The 25,143-nt window shown below is 38.5% G+C and overlaps 1 protein-coding gene and 1 long non-coding RNA gene across 3 annotated transcripts in view; one reads left to right on the forward strand and one right to left on the reverse strand.

Moving 5' to 3' along the window:
* Positions 1-18,889, forward strand: part of LOC124883092 — a 28,297-nt gene extending 9,408 nt beyond the window's left edge. Inside the window, exons 2-4 of the long non-coding RNA XR_007042079.1 lie at positions 2,223-2,344; positions 3,036-3,137; positions 18,418-18,889. This is a non-coding gene — a long non-coding RNA (uncharacterized LOC124883092). The remainder of the gene's footprint in view (positions 1-2,222; positions 2,345-3,035; positions 3,138-18,417) is intronic.
* The window catches only part of lin7a (lin-7 homolog A (C. elegans)), a 52,485-nt gene that overhangs the window by 3,677 nt on the left and 23,665 nt on the right, over positions 1-25,143 (reverse strand). The window contains exons 3-5 of one of the 2 annotated variants that reach the window (XM_047389997.1): positions 10,535-10,606; positions 2,253-2,462; positions 1,670-1,875 (exon numbers count right to left, since the gene is read on the reverse strand). In XM_047389997.1, coding sequence (XP_047245953.1) covers positions 1,670-1,875; positions 2,253-2,462; positions 10,535-10,606 — 488 coding nt within the window. Of the gene's footprint in view, positions 1-1,665; positions 1,876-2,252; positions 2,463-10,534; positions 10,607-25,143 lie in introns of both variants that reach the window. The other variant, XM_047389998.1, reaches the window with a different exon arrangement.

Genomic DNA, 25,143 nt, shown 5'->3' on the forward strand with positions numbered 1-25,143 from the left:
CATACATCATTTCTTTGGATATACTTGTTCATATTTTTGCAAAAGATAACATGTGGCAGATATGTGGCTCCACACAGGCCTCTCCAGTCTCTCAGCTCCAGAACATGAGAACATGCTTTTTTCACTCCTCACTGCTTCAACTGTGTGTTTTAATAATTATTGCATGGATTACATAAAAGATATAAGGATATTTATTGTAATTTTTATGGAGTTAACTGTGAGCAGTTACTAAATGTTGCATGGATTACATGGAAAGATCTCACCTTATTTTGACCTATGAAGTGGAAGGGTCATTGTTCTGCTAGTGGCTGAACATCTAACCCAGTCTTGTGCTCCCTGTAATGAGTTTTCTTCCAAAATGTAGCTCTGTCTACATTCCCATCAACTTTGACCTGCTTCCCTGTTTGTGCAGAAGAAGTGCATCCCCACAGCATGATGGTGCCACCACCATGGGCATGGTGTGTGTGGTCACGGCTAAGTCACACATGTCATCAGTTTCAATCAGAAAAATAGAAATTTGAAGTGCTGGTGCAATGCATGGCTGCTTACAAGTAATTTTCTCTGATGTAATATTTTTAGTTTAAATCAATTGCTTGGATAGCTATCCCTACTTCCGATACCCTTTAAATTGATTAGGATTTCAAAATGTTTTCCAGTTATCATTACAAAAATAACTTTTCTAGATAGGAAATCATAAGTGTATCAACCTAGTGTCCCAGGAAAATAACCTTTGGCATCTCAAGACAACTGCACAATAAAACCATGATCACAACAAAAAAAGCATCTGATATTTTGAGATAGAGATAAATAACTTATATCCTGAAAATATGTTTTAGAATGGTCTCTCTAGGCCAAAGGTCTGCAAAGGTCATGATACAAAGGCAGTTATGTCTTTTGCTTCACTTTTGAAGCTCTTTCTTGGCAGCTACAGCCATCGTATACGCAGACCTGTTAGCACCTTTGCCAGTTTGATTCACTATTTTGTACCCAATGGTTGCCATTTAATATCAACCTACATCAAATCATCGGTCATCAGTTGGAGAAAAAGTCCCTAAAATGGGCACGAATTATGTAAATCAGACGCTATTTTTGAAAACAAAAAACAAACATACAAAGAAATCAATAGAACGTGCTAAAGAACCTCAAAAACAGCTCAACACCTTTTTATTTTTGGTACCTTTTCATTGCTTTTCATTAAAGCCATGTCGCCTGTTTCTTGCAGTAAATAGAAATGTTGAAGTGTTTGCACAATGCATGGCTGCTTACAAGGAATTTTCTCTGATGTAACATTTTCAGTTTAAATCGATTGTTTGGATAGAACAAACCATTTCATACTTAAACTGGTAATCTTCTCCAGTGTCAGATCAGAATGTGTTGTTCTGTACACTTGGTCCATATAAAATCAACTGTCTGTTAATAATTTGGGCCTTTATTCAATAATAAAGTCTTGGAATCTGGTATACAAAGACAGATTTCCATAAGGTTTTGCTCTTAAGAACAAGCATTTTTTCCTAGGGATAATTGTATAGTGTTTTGACCCGACCTTGTAGTACCAGTTCGGGCTGTTGGTACCCTAACATAAAGCCATACCATGCGTATTGTTGCATCCCGCCCACCCCCCACCCACCCCCCATCCCTCACCCTTAAAGTAATGAAGCGCCTCACCTACGACATGTGATTTTGCTGAGCAGCCAGATTTTGCTGCTGCTGCATCAGGAGCTGCTGCTGCTGACGCCGCCGGGCCGTGCGGAGCTTCTCGAAGCGAGCCTCCATCTCCTCCAGCACTTTGGGGGTGTAGCGAACCACAAGCTTCACGCTGTCTTTGGCAGCCTTCAGCAGCTCCACCGCTTTCTCATGATGTTCTCCTTCTACACTCTGCAGGGAGGGGTTACAGAGACAGAAAATTAAAACAGGTGCTTATTTTAATATATTTTTAAAAATAGTATCTTAATGTTCCTTTTACTTTAATATACTGCAATTATAAGCAATGAGCAGGCTAACTCAGTCTTTTTTAATAAACTCCCTAGTCAGTAAAAAAGTTTCTATTTCCCATTCAGGAGAGGCATTTTGACCTTGATATAGGCACTCTCCTAATTGGAGACTTCTAATAGACTTGTGATCATAGGTAAAGGACAGACTTTTCCCCATAGGTTAAAAAATGTCATGAATGTATGCAGAGCTTATCTTAAATGTGTATCTGTGTGTCTTGTCTTCCTATGCAGCATTAATACTGTAAGGCTGCTGAGACCTACCACGCCGTTGACAGACAGCAGCTGATCCCCTCGTTTTAGGCCACCGTGCCTTTCAGCCACTCCTCCAGGAATGATGCGGGAGATGTATATAGGTGAGTTCTGCTCCTTGCCGCCCATCACATTAAAGCCTAACCCTTCCTCTGTCTTGGGAAGCTCGACCACCCTAGGGTGTGAGTGACCTTCGCTGGCTGCAAAGGCTGCGACTGTGGCCTTAACGATAAAGAAAAAGATGGTAACTGATAATGAGAGGTTGGCTGCAAAGAAGTGGAATACACAAATATTCCCCATATGCTTTGTCAATTAATGGGTAAACATTCATGTTTAGAAGATTAGCAATTCTTTGCAAAGGCTGCAGGAATTATGATGACTTTCCCCATAATTTGTTTTACAATGTGCATTTTTTCATATTCAGGCATAAAAATATATTCTAACTTCTAGTTTTAACATGTAGTTAACTCATAACATTTTGTGTGAAATTCATGAAAAAAATAAACTAATGTGACTAGATGTATTGAAATTTTCAAAAACTGTTCTCTCCAAAAAAAATACTTATCTGACTATTCAGCCAGTGTTCTCTACATGTTCTTGTGTAATCCTTCCATCATTAACCTCTTCATCTTAATTGATGGTAAACTGTATATATTGAACAAATATACAAACCTGATTCTGTCAATCTGTTAGTTTAAGTAAATACCACAAAAACAAGAATACACTGAGACACACGTTCTTGTTGACCTTCCAGGTATCTGATATTTTGCTTTATTTTGTCCTTGGGAAATGCAGATGGGAAATGCTCAACTTCCTCTGCATCTTTACCCACTTCAGCATCTGCAGCTCAGCTGTCACTACATCTACCATATGCTAACCCTTCACATGAGAGACAGGGTGAGAGAAAGTTGCATTGTTACTATTATCAGCCTTTTTTTACTTAAATATTTGTGTTACTACTTTCCCTGCAGGGCATTCTGTCATTACAAAATATAAGGAAACTTACTGTAACTCACACAGTTGAACTAATCTGCAAAATATATGGCTCTGCTTACAAATAAATGTAAGTTACAATTTAATAATATGTCTTTTTATAACTGCAAAAAACAATTACTGCTGTTGAAATACAGATGCATCTCAATAAATTAGAATATTAACATTACATATCATTTTATTCTTAAGGTTAATTTCAAGCAGAAATTCAGTTTCTTCGAAAATTAAAATTTTACATAAAAAATGACAAAATGTTTTAAATGTCATATTATGGCCTACACAACTAATTGGAAAACCGCTGACATGACAGATGTCCAGGAGACAGTCTCCACCAGGAGGATGGTTCCATGTAATATTACTGTGAAACAGAATTTTTGGTTTTGGTCCAAAATTAACAGACTTTAACTATATCAGTGTCTGTGTAATAAACCAAAATTATATATAAGTGATTAATGAATGCAGATTATGTTCTAAATTACTGACATGCACTTGTGTTTCAAAGAATAAGGTTACAATAATGGTATACATTCCAGGTAAATTATAGCCCCTGATGCATAATGTCCCCTTGAGTGGAAAGATGACTAATTGCAACTTCCTACCTACATAAAAATAATACCTAAAATCTAACAAATGTTTTATTTTAAATGCTTGGCATTTCTGCTACCTTTCAATTAGTTTTTTCTGTACTTACACTGGTTGAGTAGTAGGTTGCAATCCAAGGAGTGAAACACTACAATTCAATTCAGTTTATTTATATAGCGCCAATTCACAACACATGTTGTCTCAAGGCACTTCACAACAGTCAGGTTCATACATTCCAATTAATCCTAACCATTGAACAGTGCAGTCAGATTCAGTTATTTATTCAAATTGGATAAAATGTTTTTCTATCTAAGGAAACCCAGCAGATTGCATCCAGTCAGAGATTTGTAGTAGTCATTCCTCCTGGATGAGCATGTAGAGACAGTGGACAGTCACTGGCATTGACATTGCAGCAATCCCTCATACTGAGCATGCTTTCATGCACGTATCTGACATAATAACAAGGACATAGCTATTAATAGCTGTCAACTGCAGTGACCACTATTCATTAAAGGTTTGAGAAAAATTCAGATGATCAAGTACAATTTGTGACGTTACCGTTTTGTATTGGAAAAGATGTTCATCCCAAAGCGACAGGATTTAGTCAGGGCTGGGGATTTTATATTCAACGTGAGAAGTTTCTGGCTTTCAGTGCACGTGGATTAGCACATCTAAGTTCAGGACGAAGAAGCTGCCAGACAGCTTTCCCCTCGTTATGTCCACCAGCTGTGGGGTTTCTTTGAACCGCAAGCCTTTTGCTTTCAGAACAAAGCGCCATGGAGCTTTTTAGCCAAGCTTAGGGAAGCTAATGGCAGAAATACAGCGAAAGAGTCACTCCTTTCCTACTGTTTTCCTCGGGTGCTTCTCTGTTAAGTCAGCACCATTTGTCATAGCTGAGATGCAAAATGTAAAAACATAAAGTAGGGGTGAGTGAAATCTTTTGCAGATGTGCATCCACATTTTCAACTCCAGATAAGTAGGACTTTGAGGTATCATAGCATGCCAGTCTTTGCTCTTAGTTTCCAGATCCAATTTTATTTCCGGTTAAACTCTTTCCCTAAATCATCTCTCCTCTCCTGCCGCCTGTTTTATTGAAGTGATTAAAACACATCAACTGCTTCTTCTTCCAATTTTCTCTTTGTTCTTTGCCCTTTCTTCCTCTGTGTCTCCTCTTTCACTCTCCATGTCCCACCGCGAAGGCAGCTTCTCAGCATGCATACCGTCACCTCCCAGAACTCACAGTGCATCGACCTTCACAACTTTATCTGGGTTTCTGCAAACAAAAACATAATCTGGCAGATGGCCGGCGCCTCTCATACACAGGAGGGATTTTAAATGAAAGGCTTGCCGGAGGATAGACACCCTACACTGTACATACAAGTATGGCTTAAATTACCCCGAGTCACTTTATTCTCAGCTTCAATTTCTCTTTTCTGCTTGAAAAAATACACAGGTGAGTTATTGATTGGATTAATGAGGCACTAAAAGAGGGAGGTGCAAGTTGAACACAAATCTTAACTGCCTGGTGATTTGCTACCTTGCTTCTTAAAATACTTGCGAGGCAGGTCAATGAAGACCTTTTTTTACTTGTCTTTTGCAATTCAATTTCTAGAATAATTTTCTCTTTGCAGTACATTTAATATTGCTTTCCTATTGGCTGTTTCTAAATGGTTGCTATTTTTCGGCACATTCCACACAGTTTCACAGGAATCTAATCAGTTCTGTATCTTTTTGGCAAATCCTTCCTTCCTTAAGTAAAAATGTGAACTGTATGGGGAGTCTTTTTCTGACTCTGACAGAGTCAGAAAAGATGTTTTCTGTGCAATTTGTCCATCTGAGAGCAACATTACTCTAAAACTAGATGTGATAGCTAGAAGTGAGGTGGGGGTGTAATAGTGCTCCTTTGCTCCAACAGGGGTTTTTCACAGAAGCCATATCAGTGCAAGACCAGGACTGGTATTTAGGTTGGTTTTTAATTGATTTATTCTAAAAAAAAAAGTTGACTGTTTTTGTCGCAGCCAGAAACTAAGCTCAGTGCAACATCACTTAAAATGTAAATCCCAGTAAGTCTACATAGGGCATCAACATACAAAACATGACAACAACTGCTATTTTTTGCAAAGCCAGAGGAGAAGCAGGTACATCAGCCACTCTCCTGTGGCTGATGTACCCGACCTGCATTTCACAAATAGCTTTAGTCTTCAAGAATCAAATTTTTATCTTTTATCTGTAATATACGGAAATATTTCTTAATATCCACCCCCTCATAGTAAAAGTGAGACTGCATTGGCTTTTGGAGCACACCAATTTTAACTGCATTCATACACAGAAACTCACTTTCTTTGTTTTTGCTTTCTCACCCTGTTCACTCCTTCCACCCACTCATCATGATGTGTTGAAGAGGAGTAGACTCAGCTGGGCACTGAACAAATGAGGCCCACACAGAATGGCTCTAATTTCATGTTTTCATCTAGTTTCATTATCCTCTCCCTGTGCTTTCATGAAGTCAGAGATGCCTTCATCTCTTCTCTTTAAAGTCTCCCAGGTTTGGTCCTTGTTTATGCATCAGGTATATAAACCTACCAAGGATATCAAAACAAATGAGATGGCTATTATGTAAATGCAGACAGATTTAATGCAGAGAAAATTCAACTTTCATCATCAGATAAAAGTTTCGAGATTCTCTCTAACACTCTAAATGGTAACTGATATTTAAAGGTAGTTTCAGCTTCACTGTCATTTTCGTTGCCCTGTGATTTGAGCTAATGTGGTTTTATTGTGGGTTCCCACTATTTGCGTTGGTGCACAGATGTATTTGTGAAGTGGGTGCTCTTGATTCTCAACCCACACACCTCTGTCCCATTTAGTTATCAAATCAGCAGCATTTCAGTACTTTTTTTTATTTTTAGCCATCCTCATCTCAACAGATTTTGAAGTCATCCAATGAGAAGGCTCACTGTGTTTTGCTTTCAAAATTCACTTTTTAAATCTTTTGCGTGTGTGTGTTTTTTTTGTTTTCTTTTTGGCATTTCAATGAATCCTATCCTATGAGTATTTCAGCTCTACTGCCTCTTTATCCTTCAACTCAGTTATTCCCAAATGCTTTGACTGGAATAAGACCTACCTCACCAAACAGCCTGTCTGCTTTATATTCAGCCAGCAACCCTTATTCCCCAGTGTCCTTTCCTTCAGAGCTCCCACCTCCAGCCAAAGGTTCCCCTCAACGTTTAGCCTTCACTTGTCTTCATCTTCAACACCATGAACCTCCAGCCACATTTTAAGTGATTCTAGTAAATCAGTATGTGCACTGGAAACATGTGCCCTGTTTTTGGATTCTCCAAAATGATTGCAACAACACTAGCAATCAATAGATTATTTAAGCATAAGGTCTTTTTATCTTTTCGGATTGTGTTTGTACATTTCGCTTTAGTTCAAAAGAGCTGGAATCTTCAGTAATGGATATCCTGTCTATTATTATTTTACCACTTAGCATGACGTTACCAATAGAAGATTTTCAAGTGCTACTTCAGACTCTCCTTAACAGCAATGCAGAAATGCCTAACCACAGTTTTCATACCCCCTAAAAACCCCAAAAATCAATGCAATTTATTAAAATGTTAGTAGTAAACACTTTTGCAGTGGACAGAATAAGAAGCTATTTCATAGTTACCTTTTGATGTGAACCTCATATTAAAGTTTGTCTGTATGCTTACGGTCATTGTACTACTGGAAGGTAACATCTGCTCTAGTCCCAAGTATTCTGCAGCTTGTAATAGGTTTTTCTTCATGACTGCCCTGTATTCAGCTCCATCCATCATCTAATCAACTCTGCCCCTGTCCCTGCTGAAGAAAAGAATTTCCACAGCATGTTGCTACCACCATTATGTTTCACAGTGGGGATTGTGTGTCCAGGGTTATCCATAGTGTTAGTTTTCTGCTACACACTTCATTTAAGCATGCCAAAAAGTTCAACGTTGTTCTGATCTGAACTGAGCACCATCTTCAACATATTTGCTGTGTCAACAACATGGAAAACTCCTAATAATTGTCTAATTAATGTTCTTCCTCACCAGGCCTGTCAGTGTAGTTGAAAAGACAGAACTTGGGATATTGCTTCATAACCTAAACCTGCTTAAACTCCATATCTCTAGCTTTCCTTTGTCTTTATGATGTTGCTTGTTCACTAATATTCTTTAACAACCTCTAGGGCCTTCACAGAACAGCTGGACTAATACTGAGATTAAATTACACACAGGTGGACTCTATTTATTAATTTGGAGAGTTGGGAAGGCAATTGGTTGCACTGGATTTTATTTAGGGGTATTAGAGTAATGAGGGCTAAATACAGCTCCATGTCATAGTTATAGTTATTATTTGGAAAACCTTTTATCATGTTTTGTTCACTTTACAATTAAGGACTAATTAGTGTTTGTCTATCAGGTATAAAATCACAAGAAAAAAGTTGAGGTTTGTGGATGTAACAAGAAAAATGTGAAAAAATAATTTGAGTTCAGCATTTTTGAACACTTTGGCCCACACTGTAAACGTAAAAAAGTTTGTATACAAAGTACAATGGCAATCAAAGTTAAGAAAGAACAATTAAAGAGATGAGACGGCATAAAATAGTTTTGTTTCCCAAGCGCCTATTCTAATCTATCTGTACATACACTCACCGGCCACTTCATTAGGTGCACCTGTCCAACTGCTCGTTAACGCAAATTTCTAATCAGCCAATCACATGGCAGCAACTCAATGCATTTAGGCATTCAGACATGGTCAAGACGATCTGCTGCAGTTCAAACCGAGCATCAGAATGGGGAAGAAAGGTGATTTAAGTGACTTTGAACGTGGTATGGTTGTTGGTGCCAGACAGGCTGGTCTGAGTATTTCAGAAACTGCTGATCTACTGGGATTTTCAAGCACTACCATCTCTAGAGTTTACAGAGAATGGTCCAAAAAAAAGAAAATATCCAGTGAGCGGCAGTTCCGTGGCGCAAATGCCTTGTTGATGGCAGAGGTCAGAGGAGAATGGCCAGACTGGTTCGAGCTGATAGAAAGGCAACAGTAACTCAAATAACCACTCGTTACAACCACGGCATGCAGAAGAGCATCTCTGAACTCACAACACGTCGAACCTTGAGGCGGATGGGCTACAGCAGCAGAAGACTACACCGGGTGCCACTCCTGTCAGCTAAGAACAGGAAACTGAGGCTACAATTCGCACAGGCTCACCAAAATTGGACAATAGAAGATTTGAAAAACGTTGCCTGGTCTGATGAGTCTCAATTTCTACTGCGACATTCAGATGGTAGGGTCAGAATTTGGCATCAACATCAAAACATGGATCCATCCTGCCTTGTATCAACGGTTCAGGCTGGTGGTGGTGGTGTAATGGTGTGGGGGATATTTTCTTGGCACACTTTGGGCCCCTTAGTACCAGTTGAGCATCGTGTCAACGCCAGAGCCTACCTGAGTATTGTTGCTGACCATCTACATCTCTTTATGACCACAGTGTACCCATCTTCTGATGGTTACTTCCAGCAGGATAACACACCATGTCATAAAGCACGAATCATCTCAGACTGGTTTCTTGAACATGACAATGAGTTCACTGTAGTCAAACGGCCTCCACAGTCACCAGATCTCAATCCAATAGAGCACCTTTGGGATGTGGTGGAACGGGAGATCCGCATCATGGATGTGCAGCCGACAAATCTGCAGCATCTGTGTGATGCTATGATGTCAATATGAACCAAACTCTCTGAGGAATGTTTCCAGTACCTTGTTGAATCTATGCCACCAAGGATTAAGGCAGTTCTGAAAGCAAAAGGGGGTCCAACCCGGTACTAGCAAGGTGTACCTAATAAAGCGGCTGGTGAGTATATATATGGTTTGTTCACAAGTGTGAGGCTGTGTAAATTTACAACAGATTTACAATTTGTTAATATTAGAGCATATTTTTGGAAAGATTATTTTGAAGAACAGTCTTTAGGATTTAGAGACAACTAGTGGTGAAAATGCACAATACATCCAACTGAAAACTGTTCCATTTTGCAGAAATTGTATTAAATGCATTAGCTGGTACAGAAACATGCAATATCATTAATGTGTTAATGCCCTAGCATGGCTGCTGTGCCGGTGGAGTGCCTCCTTAAATAGTTCCTGCATTAGAACTTTATGGTTTTTAACGCTGTTTTTAATTCCTCTCTGTTGATTTATCATCTTCATTTGAGAAGGAGTTCCCTGATGTTCGGTTCAATTTATGTGATTAGCTTTAGAGAAAGTATTGCTTGAATCAAATATTGTGTTACATTAGAACATCATAAAAAGGTTTAATCTGGCACTTGAGTTCTAAGTTGGCTTACATTATCTGTACATAATTACAATTCCTAATTTACATATGCAAGGACTTGGGATGAATACAATCTACAGTTTTTTGGATTAAAACATCCTCAGGTACTGAAATATTTTCAGATAGTACTTTATAATCTGAGGTCAGCTTATAGCCTTTGGTGCAACCACTATTGCTTTGGCCTAATTAGACACATTCTCCTAATGAGGATCATTAAGAAGGAGGCTAGTTTGTTAATTTTGTTAGTGATGATATCACTGGATAATGTGATTTGTAGATAATTCACCAGTCATTATGTGCAGTTTTCAGCAATAATGCATGATGTTTTGATATCAAATAATTATGATTATCAGCTTGCAGTTCTTACCTTAGCCGTGGCTCTTGCCTGGTACTCTGGGCAGCCATTCACTGTAATTGTTTCATGCATGTACTGATAGACCTGAAAGAGATGAAGAGCGACATAAGGTGTAATTACAAATGACTGAAACATGAAATCACTACTTTCTAGAATCATCTTCCCTCACAGTTGGCTTCACATGCTTAGACTTCACTGCAACCATCTGACTGATGGGAAACTGGGCTCTAAATGCCATTAAAACAATTTAAGTAATTCTTTGAATGAGAGGTAGTCATTCTTGCCTCAAATATAAAAACAAACATGTTTGTCAGATACAGTAACACCATGCAATATGAAATATCAGAATGACCTTCAAATGTATATTTGCACTTTTATGTTCACTCATGATTACTACTTTTATCCTCATTTCAGCAAGAACTAGCTGTTTGCAGTGTTTTTAAACTACTTTTATACTCTTTGTTAGTGTTTCATGGCTGAAAATGGTTTTCTGACCTCAGCCCTTGACATAAGTTGCTTAGTTTCCAGTTGAATGTAGAAATAAAAGGATCTCTGCCTGTTTGACGAAGCAGATGGAACCAAAGCAGACAGCTGACCTCCCCAGTTAAATTCTGGCCATCAAGACTACTTTAGAAATTGAATAAATTAAAGTCTGATTAAGGAAGATATGTAATTGTTTCTCCATAATAGCAAACTGGCTGTGAATAGAACAGAATAAAATGGAATAGATTACAATAGAATAGAAGAACAAAGAAAAGAAATGGTCTTTATTGTATCTCAGTGGGGAAATTCAGGTGTAGAAGAAGGAAAGTGACAGGCAAATTGAAGCATGCTGATTCACACAAGGGGAAAATATAATAAAAAAGAAATAAGAGACTTGTGCAGAAACAGACTGTCACAATCATAAAAAGTGCTTTACACAATGACCTACAGCCAATAAATAATTTTTTTTTAACAAACTTTAGATAGTTTGTAGCTGAGTTTTTCATCCAAATGATGCATAGCACAAAACCTGCTGTTAATATCTCATCAGAAATATCACCAAAGCTGAACAAATTTTGCAGTGGTCCTTTTACTGACAAGATTAAGCTATAACTTTACAGGATAAGGCTGAAACTCACAAAATCATGATCTGACAAACTTGGATAATTTACAGCTGAATTTATAATCCAAAGGATTAAGGATAAGACAAAACCCTTGGTGGACTTTCTGTTAATACCTCCTCAGCAGACATGACATGTTCCTGCAGAAAACAAGCCATACATTTCTAGGTTAGGGCTTAACTAACCAAGTTATGAAACCTTACTCTACAACAAAAATGACTGCAGTTCTCAAATAGTTGGGTATTGAGATTTTTACCTCCCTTTCCATCTTCCTCACTGTGTGTGGATATAGGCAGGTCGAGGTTCTTACAGCCATTTTTGAAATTACAAAAATCCTGCTTTATTCAATGCCGTGTTCTCTTGTCCTTCCCATTTTGAACAGCGGCTAAGAGAAATGGGCCTTTGTGTCTTGTCATATTTACAGATATGCTTCGGTTACAGTTGTTTTAGGTGTTTAGTATTTGTTATCAAAAAAATTCTTCATGTCAGATGTTTTTTCCCACTCAATAAATGTGCTAAAGCTAAAAATTGGATTTTCCCATTTTTTTGGTGCGAAATTATGCCACTGCAATAAAAGGTAAGATAATTTTAAGGTTTTTTTTATTACACCAACAAATGTAGATGGTATTATATGTTCCCCCAAATTTACATAGCACAATTTTTTTGTAAAGCATGAATTGGGATCTTTGTCTATAATATAAACTTTGAAATAAAATAGAAGATGTTTTATTTACAATAATTTTAATTCAGAAATAATCAAATTTATTTTTTATTTATGCAAGATAACTATGGTGTAAATCATACCTTACAAACAGGAAAGACTGCATCACCCTTAAATTATCAAAATAACCCCTTTTTTTTTTTATTAACAAAGGTGTACCACAAAGCTTTTTTTCTTGGCTCACTATTTGGTTTATACCAAAAGTAATTTTCATGACTGTGGTGAAGAAGTATGCTGACAATACAGTTATTTACATAGCTGGTAAATATGAACATACACTATGTTGCCAAAAGTATTGGGTCACACCACCAAATCAGTGAATTATTGTGTTCCAATCACTTCCATGGTGTATAAAGTTTGGTGTAGAGAAACTTGACAGATTCCTGACCTCAACCTTCTTGAACACCTTTGAGACGAATTAGAGCGGAGGCTACGAATCTGATTCTCATCTAACTATGAACACACTCCAAAACCTTGTGGAAGATGTTTACAGAATAGTTAAAGTTGCTATTGCTGGCAATGGTGGGTCCATCAACAAATTGGACCTTTTTATAGTTTAAGAACAGAATGTCATCATAGTTCATGTACATGCAATAGTAGACAGAAAAATACTTTAACAATATAGTGTATCAGTTTAAATATGAACATAGCAGTGTTTCCTACATGTTTCCCACATGTGAGGAAGCCATGGATAAAATCACCACCCTTCTTACCAGGAGATGAACACAGAATATCTATTCATACCCAAAACCACATCCTTCTACACATCTACACAAACTACTGCACAGCTACATTAGGGCTTTAAACCCTTACAGATGTTGCTATATCAGACGTAAACTGATACATAGCAGCTGCTGTACGACAGTCCAAGTGTGATGAATGTAGAAGTTTAAAATGGTTGACAAAACGTCACAGATTATACAGACTTGATTAAAAACATAGATTTGATAAACTATTAGAAGATTCCAAATGATTCTGCAGCTCTGCTCCTCTAGTTGCAATGAGTTGTAGTCAATTAAGCAAATTAGCTAGCCAAAATCTGTTTAAAATAATGAAATGGATCATTTCTCAGAATATCAGCTTGGTGGCATGAATAGAGATTTTAATCACTTTTCCTATGTTTCACATCAGAGCAGAGCAGCTTATTGGAAACGAACAGATCAGGCAGCTTTGACATACAACATCACAAAGCTCTTGGTTTCCTGAATCGTCAAAGAAACGTTTACTTAAAGGATACAAACACTAAGATATTTCCGTGTATAAATCTCAGTGCGGGAAACACATCCCAGAGCTTCTGTTGGATTGTTTGCCTATGAATCTGAAAGACCAAACGAGTTGCTTTTGAGTGTGCAGCTCATCCCAGCCTGCAAAATGTTTTGAGGGTTTATGACAATGGCTCTTATTGAGAAAAGGAGCCTTGCAGTTCACACATGCACACACGGCTTCAAAATAATATTTTGTTTTTCCTCGGGTGTTTTTCCACCTCTGCACTTTTTGAGGCTGAGCACAGCTTTGAAAATGTTATGAAAGGTTCACATTTTTTGCATTCTTCATATGGAGCATATTGTTCCTTGTATTTATCTCTTTCTTTTAAACCCTATTGTTACCGCCATTTAGAGCTACTTATTTTGTTTCCAATAGCTCTACTTTTCTCCCATAGCACTTTCAAACACTAAGTGCAAAACAATGGCAGCTTCATCTAGCTGTTACAGTAATGCCTTTTGGGCCTTTAAACCCCAGCCTCCATTGTGCAAATGTTTATTAACAGCCTTATTCAAGCATGACAGGAGTGCCACAGATAAAGATTATGCAATATTTGGCATCTGCTGCATGAGAAAAAGCGGCACAGCAGCGAACTGAAAAGCAATGACACTAAGAATGAGAAATTTCTCGTCTCGCCTTGGGTGCATCACTGACTTCTAATTTTATAACTGCCACACACAGTTCATGAGGCAAATCTTCTCATTTTTTTTTATATGTATTGCATTATTTATTAGATTGGAATTTGTAAGTCTTTTTTCCACAATTAAAACCCTTTTGATCTGAGAATGAGTTCAAATAACTGGCAAGAGATTTCAGTTATGAATTTCTCTCCAGGTAAACTAGGTACATTTGGTGTGTGCAGGTGGCTAAGCAGCCTGAAAACCTGGATAACCATGTATACTGAAGAAGATTGCAATATATTTTGGATCAGCATTAGGTTCCTTTCTGATGAAAATATCTGTGCCTTTTATTAAGGCTATTCTTCAGTGTTTTTGGCAGTCAGTATTTTAGATGAGACATACGTTCTTAAGCTGCCTGCGGTCAGTAAAAGCAACAGTACATCTATAGACTAGAAAATGAAGAACAGCGTTGAGAGAAGCCATAAGACAATAAACAGCTATGAGTCACATATACAATGAATTTTTTCACTCATAAACTTCTGAACTTGTCACCAGAAACAGGACATTTACCAGGAGCTGCGATTACACACATCTACATAATAGGAAAATATCAGAAGGGATTTCACCCAACATTTATTGCTGTTTTGCAATCTATAGAGAGGGAGAGATTACTTAATGCTCAGTTACACAATGTAATGATCTTCTTCTCAGATGATTTAGTTGATTAGAAAAGTTTTTTGTAAAAATCTTAGGAAGGCTACCTCAAAAGAGGATTATTTCCCTCCTCCATCATATCCCTGACCCCTTTTTGTAAATCTAGCAAACCAGCCGGTCAGTTGTTTTCTCCTGTGCTAAAATTTCCATCAGCCTTTAGCAGAAGGTATTTTCCCTGCAATTAGTGTTACTCAAATAGCTCTGTACTTTGACGATGCTAAGAAATTTGCTCTGACTTGAACTTATACAAATCTACGTAAAACCCCAATTCCAGTGAAGTTGTGTAAAACGTAAATAAAAACAGAATACAATTATTTGTAAATCTTCTTCAACCTTTATGCAATTATATACACTACAAAGTCAAGATATTTAATTTTCAAACTGCAAAATTGTATTATTTTTTGCGAATATTCATTCATTTTAGATTTGATGTTCACAACACATTCCAAAAAAGCTGGGACTGGTTCAACACTGTGTAACATCACCTTGCCCACCTTTCCTTTTAACAGCACTCAATTCTTTCCCATTCTTGCTTGATGTACAACTTCAGTTGCTCAGCAGTCTGGGGCCTCAGCTATTGTATTTTGCACTTCATAATATACCACACCCTTTTTTAATGGGAAACAGGTCTGGACTGCAGGCAGGCCAGTCTAGTACCTGTACTCTTTTACTACGAAGCCACGCTGTTGTAACACGTGCAGAATATGGCCTGGCATTGTCTTGCTGAAATAAGCAGGGATATACCTTTTTTAAAAAGACATTGTTCGGATGGCAGCATATGTAGCTCCAAAACCTATATGTACCTTTCAGCATTAATGGTGCCTTCACAGATGTGCAAGTTACCCAGGTTCTCTGAATCTTTTGATAATATTATGGACTGTAAATGATGAAATTCCTAAATTCTTTGCAATTGTACATTGCTCTTAAACTGCTTACGCAGCTGTTCACAAAGCCGTAAACGTCGCCCCATCCTTGCTTGTGAACGACTGAGCCTCTCAGGGCTGCTCCTTTTATACCTGTTAACTCGTGGGATGTTCCAAACAGGTGTTTTTGAGCATTCCTCCACTTTCCCAGTCTGTTGGTGCCTCTGTCCCAGCTTCTTTGGAATATGTTGCAAGCATCAAATTCAACATTAGGGAACATTTGCAAAAGACAATAAAAGTTTATTAGGTTGAACATTAAATATCTTGTTTTTATAGTGTATTCAAATGCATAAAGGTTGAACAGCATTAGCAAATTATTGTATTCTGTTATTTGCGTTTTACACAACGTCCCAACTTCATTGGAATTGCGGTTGTGATATGTGATGACGTTCTCCTAAAGGCATGCATAATACCTCATTTAAATGTGGGCAAACTTTCTTATAGAATGACAACCATGTGTAACCTCAGGCTTACTCGAACCTTTTATTCCTCGCCTTCACGAATTTGCCCGTCACTGTGCTCCATGTTTACAGGACTGCAAACATGGAGCATTATGGTACCTTTCAGCAAGATTTTCAACTCGGTTCAATTCAAAAATACATAATTTTTTTCCCCCCTTTGTGAATAATACAGTATTTTTCAACTGAATTGAAAATCTTCATCTTCATATCTTGAAACAGTAATATCACAATGAGAATTCAAAGCTACACAAAAGCATAGAGAGAAGACTGTGAAACAGTCCAGCAGAGTAATATCTACCTTGCTTTGAGCTTTTTAGAAAATTGCTCATTCTATTTATATACTACCTAAAAGAAACCTGGACACTGTTAAAAAAAATATGACAGTAATGTAAAATATGCTGCTTGGAAATGTCTGAGGTAATAAAAAATCTGAGACTTTAAAGATAAGGTGAGATTTGTTTTCTTAGTATCCACCAAATGCCAATGTTTGTTAAGTGGGAATCTCACACATTATTGCCCGAATTTCTCTTCAATCATTTCTAAGAAGGTTATCTCCTCCAGTCCTTTTGTCTTACATCCTTCCCTTCCCATTTGCAAGGCTGATTGACCCTGAGAACTCACTCATAGTGATGCAGCGCTTCTAAAGCACACAACCATCTTCCCCCGCCCTTCCTGTCATTAAAGAACGTGGCGAGGAAAGACAAACACCTCATAAAACTCTACCCCTTTGTCATTTACCCGAGCACTGCTGAGGCTGCTTTTTTCCCTGCTCATCATTTTTCATATTGACAGATAGCTTGTCATCTTTAACAGGGTTGAATCATGTTTTGCAGATTCATCTGCCTTGCAAATAAAGACAGAGACAGGATTTTGGAGTGGACCTAAAGCAGGATTAGTGCTTCCATCATGTCAGACTTTAGGTTGGCCTTGAAGGCTTAGAACTGAGCAACAGCACATCTTCCATGTGAAAAAGAAATGATAATTTTACAAACAAGCAGTCTTCAAAAGAAAAAAAAAAGCTAATCCTTTTGTTTGAAATTCCAAGAACTGAGCTATAACACATTATGATTTAACTTGTATTTTATGGCTATCATAATCTGAAAGTGGTTAATGCTGATGGATGATATGGAGGAACAAGAAGTGAGCACACATAATAAATTCATTTGACCATGAAAAGCAAGGCATAATAAAAGCCTTTATATGGGGTAACGTTGCTTTTAGTTATTATTTTTATTTAAATATTAGTACTTTATTATGATGGCCTACAGCCAGCAACCGAATTCACATTCATGCCATTTTGTTAAAAGACTTGTGGTAAAGATTGCCGATCTGATTTATTTGGTCTTCGAGAAGGGCACCAGAACATGAAAAAAAGGCTAACCTGTGAATTCTGATGTGCTTTTTACTGACTAAAACACACATGAACATTGTTTTTGTCCTGCAGTTAAATGCAATAAACATGTACTAAAAATAGTCACAGCACATTGTTTCCAAAAGATCTGATTACATTTTTGCTAATAATTGTAGTTGGCTGTAAAATGCAGTAGTTTGTATTTAGTTACCAAAGTTTCCGTAAGGAACCAACATGTAACTGTATTTCTTGTTTTTTTATCTAAAACCGTAACCCTCTTTACTGTAGCCCTCTGCCCTCTGAGCACTCCTGATGGTTTCCTTGGTGATTGTGTTTAGCCAGCTCTCTGTAGGTGAAGCTCATTGCCTCTTGGTGAAGAGTGACTGCTGCTGGCCAGGTGGTTGTCAGTTTCTGAATGTCCATGTCATTTCATTCCTGTGACTAGCACCAAAATCAGTGACCCAGTTGCCAGATGAGCCTCTGGTGCCAAGATGTGCGTGAGTTGAGCTGACACAGAGCAGAGCTGGGCTCTGTAAGAGGAGACAGCCAGTTCTTTAATCTTATATATAACTTTGATGATGGCTGCAATATGATCTCATGTTCTGATAAAATATATGGCTTTGTTTGATTTGATTCACTGTTGGAGAAATTTCATTCCTGTGAGCACAATTAGGCAAGAAATCAAATAATCTCACATCCATCCAGCCATCCACTTTCTATACCCTCTTCTTCCGTACAGGGTCACGGGGGAGCTGGTGACTATCCCCAGCAGTCTACTGGCTAGAGGTGGGGTACACCCTGGACAGGTCGCCAGTCCATCGCAGGGCAACACAGAGACACACAAGACAAACAAACATGCACACCTAAGGGCTAATCAGAGATACCAGATAACCTAACAGTCATGTTGTTGCACTGTGGGAGGAAGCACTAGTGCCCGTAGAAAGTCCCCCGGACCGGAGTCGAACCCAGGACCCTTTTGCTGGGAGGCAACTATGCCACCCTGATGGACCTTGCCCATTGGTTTTAGATTATGACCTCAATCTGTTTTGAAAATCTGGTGTAATTGGTCCCAGTTTTCTCTATTATGATTCTAGTATATATTATCTGCCATTGTTTATCGCACCTTTTATCCTCTGACTGATTGTATAGGCTCTAGCTCCGTGCAACCCTGGACAGAATGAGGTAATTATATAAAAATGGATGAAGAAATATTTTGTGTCCTGACTTAAAATTAATGAAATATTTTCATCAAATAGGTCCCTGTTCAGATGAGCAAACTGTAAAAAGCGTACTGATCTCATCAATTTATGGCACACAGCATGTTTCAGCTAATGATCACTTGTCAAAAGTCCTGAAGATACAGTTGGTCACTGGTGTGCAGGGTACTATCTTCTACAAACTCAGAGGGTAATCCACAAAGCAGTGCAATTTACTCCCTTATTCACATGTCTTTTGCATGATCTGCTATATATACAATAAATTCATGCTGATGGCAAGCACTTTCAAGCCCAACAGAATCAACAATTTGCCAGTAGCCTGTCTTCAGGTTGCAGTTATCCTCTCTTAAGGTTCAAACAATGCAGTTACAGAAATGATCAAAGGGATATAAAAAATATATATATTTTCAGAGAGCTCCCAGTCCCAACAAGATCAAAGTGGTCATGCAAACTTTAAGAACAGTGTTTGAATGTGTTAAGGACAAATCATATTGAAATTGTAAAAATTGGTATGACTAATCATTTCAACTGATTTCATTCAAAGATAAAGAGCATTGACTGAAGGTATCAGAGTGCAAAACTGTCTATGCAAATATCCTTTACATTCTTTACTGTGATTATATCTGTATGTAAAAAGCAGGTTTGTTTTATGTTAGAGGATTTCTGTTACAGGATGCTGGTTGTGTCTCACACCCTCAGCTCTAAAGCAGAGATTCTGCACCTCACTTCATTGCACAATGTCAATAAGGTACAATTTCATGCAATCTGCATTACAAGAAGATCACTGATTTTACAGAATCCTAAGCCATTTGTTTGCAATTACATAAATATACATAAAATGGGTAGACTTTTTCTTAAATGCATGCAGGATAATGAGGTGTAGAGCTAGATGTGTAGAGCTCATTCACAAGTCTTCCAACATCCTGGAATCTTTAAATGCATGCTGTTAACACTTTACTGTCGAGTCCTAAAAATAAAATTAGCCTAGCAACACTGGCTTTGTACTAAAACAAAACCTGCTTACTGACAATGCTGAAACATGTTAACCAGTAATTTTGGTCTCACCTGAGCTGCCATGATCAGCAATAAGTTAAACACTTCACACTAAATCTCAGAGTTCAATAAAGCCTTTTTACAATAAGTACAATAATAAATAATGACAGGATTCATCAATGCAGAAATTCCAATAATGCCAACTAGTTTATGGGTTCATTGCTAGCAAATCTAATTTTTTTAAATTATTATTTATTTTAAAAAAAAATCTCATTAGGTTCAACAAAATAATAAAAATTACAACTTCAGGATAATTAGAAGTAGCTGCATGTTCAGAGAGCTTAAAGCACCCAAATAAGGTTAGAGGAAGGTCGACTCAGCAGATAATGTAAAACTCCCACCAACATACTGATCAACTCCACGAATACTCTTTCTCTCCAGGTCCAAATAAAATTTTGACTTTGTTTGTAATTGCAGAACAGAGGCCATTGCAGCATCTGTCATCTGTTTCCCTTCAATTTAATGCTGCTGTTTCCTTCACAAACTCATGTCACTGTGTGATGCTGCAGTATACAGGTCCTTCTCAAAATATTAGCATATTGTGATAAAGTTCATTATTTTCCATAATGTCATGATGAAAATTTAACATTCATATATTTTAGATTCATTGCACACTAACTGAAATATTTCAGGTCTTTTATTGTCTTAATACGGATGATTTTGGCATTCAGCTCATGAAAACCCAAAATTCCTATCTCACAAAATTAGCATATCATTAAAAGGGTCTCTAAATGAGCTATGAACCTAATCATCTGAATCAACGAGTTAACTCTAAACACCTGCAAAAGATTCCTGAGGCCTTTAAAACTCCCAGCCTAGTTCATCACTCAAAACCCCAATCATGGGTAAGACTGCCGACCTGACTGCTGTCCAGAAGGCCACTATTGACACCCTCAAGCAAGAGGGTAAGACACAGAAAGAAATTTCTGAACGAATAGGCTGTTCCCAGAGTGCTGTATCAAGGCACCTCAGTGGGAAGTCTGTGGGAAGGAAAAAGTGTGGCAGAAAACGCTGCACAACGAGAAGAGGTGACCGGACCCTGAGGAAGATTGTGGAGAAGGGCCGATTCCAGACCTTGGGGGACCTGCGGAAGCAGTGGACCGAGTCTGGAGTAGAAACATCCAGAGCCACCGTGCACAGGCGTGTGCAGGAAATGGTCTACAGGTGCCACATTCCCCAGGTCAAGCCACTTTTGAACCAGAAACAGCGGCAGAAGCGCCTGACCTGGGCTACAGAGAAGCAGCACTGGACTGTTGCTCAGTGGTCCAAAGTACTTTTTTCGGATGAAAGCAAATTCTGCATGTCATTCGGAAATCAAGGTGCCAGAGTCTGGAGGAAGACTGGGGAGAAGGAAATGCCAAAATGCCAGAAGTCCAGTGTCAAGTACCCACAGTCAGTGATGGTCTGGGGTGCCGTGTCAGCTGCTGGTGTTGGTCCACTGTGTTTTATCAAGGGCAGGGTCAATGCAGCTAGCTATCAGGAGATTTTGGAGCACTTCATGCTTCCATCTGCTGAAAAGCTTTATGGAGATGAAGATTTCATTTTTCAGCACGACCTGGCACCTGCTCACAGTGTCAAAACCACTGGTAAATGGTTTACTGACCATGGTATCACTGTGCTCAATTGGCCTGCCAACTCTCCTGACCTGAACCCCATAGAGAATCTGTGGGATATTGTGAAGAGAACGTTGAGAGACTCAAGACCCAACACTCTGGATGAGCTAAAGGCCGCTATCGAAGCATCCTGGGCCTCCATAAGACCTCAGCAGTGCCACAGGCTGATTGCCTCCATGCCACGCCGCATTGAAGCAGTCATTTCTGCAAAAGGATTCCCGACCAAGTATTGAGTGCATAACTGTACATGATTATTTGAAGGTTGACGTTTTTTGTATTAAAAACACTTTTCTTTTATTGGTCGGATGAAATATGCTAATTTTGTGAGATAGGAATTTTGGGTTTTCATGAGCTGTATGCCAAAATCATCCGTATTAAGACAATAAAAGACCTGAAATATTTCAGTTAGTGTGTAATGAATCTAAAATATATGAATGTTAAATTTTCATCATGACATTATGGAAAATAATGAACTTTATCACAATATGCTAATATTTTGAGAAGGACCTGTATTACAGACAGAACACTAAATATACAGGATCTGTGCTTATCAGCTTGTGTAGCATTGCCACAAGCAGAAAAGGCTCCTCTTTGCTTTTTACGCCTGTCCGGTTGATGAATCAGGTTACAGCAATGAATCAGCTGGGGGATGTTTTAGACGGCTTGTGAATGACAACAGAAAACCAAGATTTAGAATTCAGACCATGCATTGCTTCAGTAAAAGGAGATTAAAAGTAGCATAATTAAAATTAAAGGTAACAAGCGTATCAAGCCTTCACTATAATGAAAAGCCCACAATGTTCCCTAGCACCATCATCGTTAGTGGTCAAAAATAGAAATAATCAAATAAACCTCAAGGTTTTCCTTTTAAGCTCCAGCTGTAATAAGGCAGACTTATAAGCTCTGACGTTTTCACTATGCTGCAGTTATTTGATGAGCAGCGACTTAAAGGTATAATGCACACGTTTGTTATAGTGTCTCCATAAAGGTTGGAATTTAATATAATAAACAACCCTTCACCACATTTTAGATCGCCTAATTCAATCAACAGCCACTAAAATGTATTCTTTGAACATGACTAACAGATACTGCTGCATAAATGCATGAAATATATTTTATGGTTTGCTCTATTTGTACTCTGAAATTAGAATGTTTGACTTTCAAGTCAGAAAAATCAAACAGAATGCCTACTGAAGTTGAGGTCCGATTGAATATGGCTGCTGCGCTTACAAAATATAATGAAAGTTCTAGGAATAAACTGTTTAGTTTCACGTCTGACTGTTTGGATTTAATTAAACAGAAATATGCTTACTAACGCACAATTTAAATGCAAGCAGGTTCCTTCAATGTTTGAATAAGTGGAACTGGCATAAATATCTTTTTATTGTATTGGTAATTGTGGGTAGCCCTGGTCACTGAGCAAAAAAACTAGCTACTAGTTTGATACTTTGTAAAGACACAGTATGTTATTTTTGGCTGTGATGTAACTGCCCCACCTAACCATCTTGGGAGAAAAACTCCATGGCAAATTTACAGTCAATTTGTGTCTCCATGTAGTCAAATAATTATTAGCTGGATTCATTAGAAAATAGGTCACGGTGTCCTGCCGGTGGAGCACCTTGAGGTGAGTAAATTTTCATCAGTTCAGACAAAGTCTGCATATTGTATCAGATTAAGTACCTTTTTATTATTGGGTTATTACTACAACATTTGAGTAGTATATAAATTCCATAACGGTCTCTGTTGTCCAACGTTCATGCCACGAAATTGTTGGGTATTACTTATCTGGAGATATTATTTACATTATGATTTACATATGTTACAGCATCATACTCATAAAGATTATGCTGGGGTGGTGCTGACCTAAAACCACATATCTTTGTGCAAATAAACACATTCAAGATACTCAAAATGTGACGGGAATGTAAGGGCTAGTGTGTTACTATTACTGTTGAGCAGCGGCAACAAAGATCAACAGAGTGAAACATCCAACATGGAGCTCTTAGTTTAAGCTAATAGATCTCTGAATTTCACAAAAAGCAGGTCAATATAATCTCTGAATTTATTCTCTTTTTTAGAGAATGGAGCCAGCTGAGGTGGCTCGGGCATCTATACCGGATGCCTCCTGGACGCCTTCCTCGGGAGGTGTTCCAGGCACGTCCCACCGGGAGGAGGCCCAGGGGATGGCCCAGGACATGCTGAAGGGACTACAGGTCCTTCTCAAAATATTAGCATATTGTGATAAAGTTCATTATTTTCCATAATGTCATGATGAAAATTTAACATTCATAAATTTTAGATTCATTGCACACTAACTGAAATATTTCAGGTCTTTTATTGTCTTAATATGGATGATTTTGGCATACAGCTCATGAAAACCCAAAATTCCTATCTCACAAAATTAGCATATCATTAAAAGGGTCTCTAAACGAGCTATGAACCTAATCATCTGAATCAACGAGTTAACTCTAAACACCTGCAAAAGATTCCTGAGGTCTTTAAAACTCCCAGCCTGGTTCATCACTCAAAACCCCAATCATGGGTAAGACTGCCGACCTGACTGCTGTCCAGAAGGCCACTATTGACACCCTCAAGCAAGAGGGTAAGACACAGAAAGAAATTTCTGAACGAATAGGCTGTTCCCAGAGTGCTGTATCAAGGCACCTCAGTGGGAAGTCTGTGGGAAGGAAAAAGTGTGGCAGAAAATGTTGCACAACGAGAAGAGGTGACCGGACCCTGAGGAAGATTGTGGAGAAGGGCCGATTCCAGACCTTAAGGGACCTGCGGAAGCAGTGGACTGAGTCTGGAGTAGAAACATCCAGAGCCACCGTGTACAGGCGTGTGCAGGAAATGGGCTACAGGTGCCGCATTCCCCAGACCTGGGCTACAGAGAAGCAGCACTGGACTGTTGCTCAGTGGTCCAAAGTACTTTTTTCGGATGAAAGCAAATTCTGCATGTCATTCGGAAATCAAGGTGCCAGAGTCTGGAGGAAGACTGGGGAGAAGGAAATGCCAAAATGCCAGAAGTCCAGTGTCAAGTACCCACAGTCAGTGATGGTCTGGGGTGCAGTGTTAGCTGCTGGTGTTGGTCCACTGTGTTTTATCAAGGGCAGGGTCAATGCAGCTAGCTATCAGGAGATTTTGGAGCACTTCATGCTTCCATCTGCTGAAAAGCTTTATGGAGATGAAGATTTCATTTTTCAGCACGACCTGGCACCTGCTCACAGTGCCAAAACCACTGGTAAATGGTTTACTGACCATGGTATCACTGTGCTCAATTGGCCTGCCAACTCTCCTGACCTGAACCCCATAGAGAATCTGTGGGATATTGTGAAGAGAACGTTGAGAGACTCAAGACCCAACACTCTGGATGAGCTAAAGGCCGCTATCGAAGCATCCTGGGCCTCCATAAGACCTCAGCAGTGCCACAGGCTGATTGCCTCCATGCCACGCCGCATTGAAGCAGTCATTTCTGCCAAAGGATTCCCGACCAAGTATTGAGTGCATAACTGTACATGATTATTTGAAGGTTGACGTTTTTTGTATTAAAAACACTTTTCTTTTATTGGTCGGATGAAATAT

This window comes from Girardinichthys multiradiatus, chromosome 17 (genome assembly GCF_021462225.1).
Source record: "Girardinichthys multiradiatus isolate DD_20200921_A chromosome 17, DD_fGirMul_XY1, whole genome shotgun sequence".
NCBI lineage: Eukaryota > Metazoa > Chordata > Actinopteri > Cyprinodontiformes > Goodeidae > Girardinichthys > Girardinichthys multiradiatus.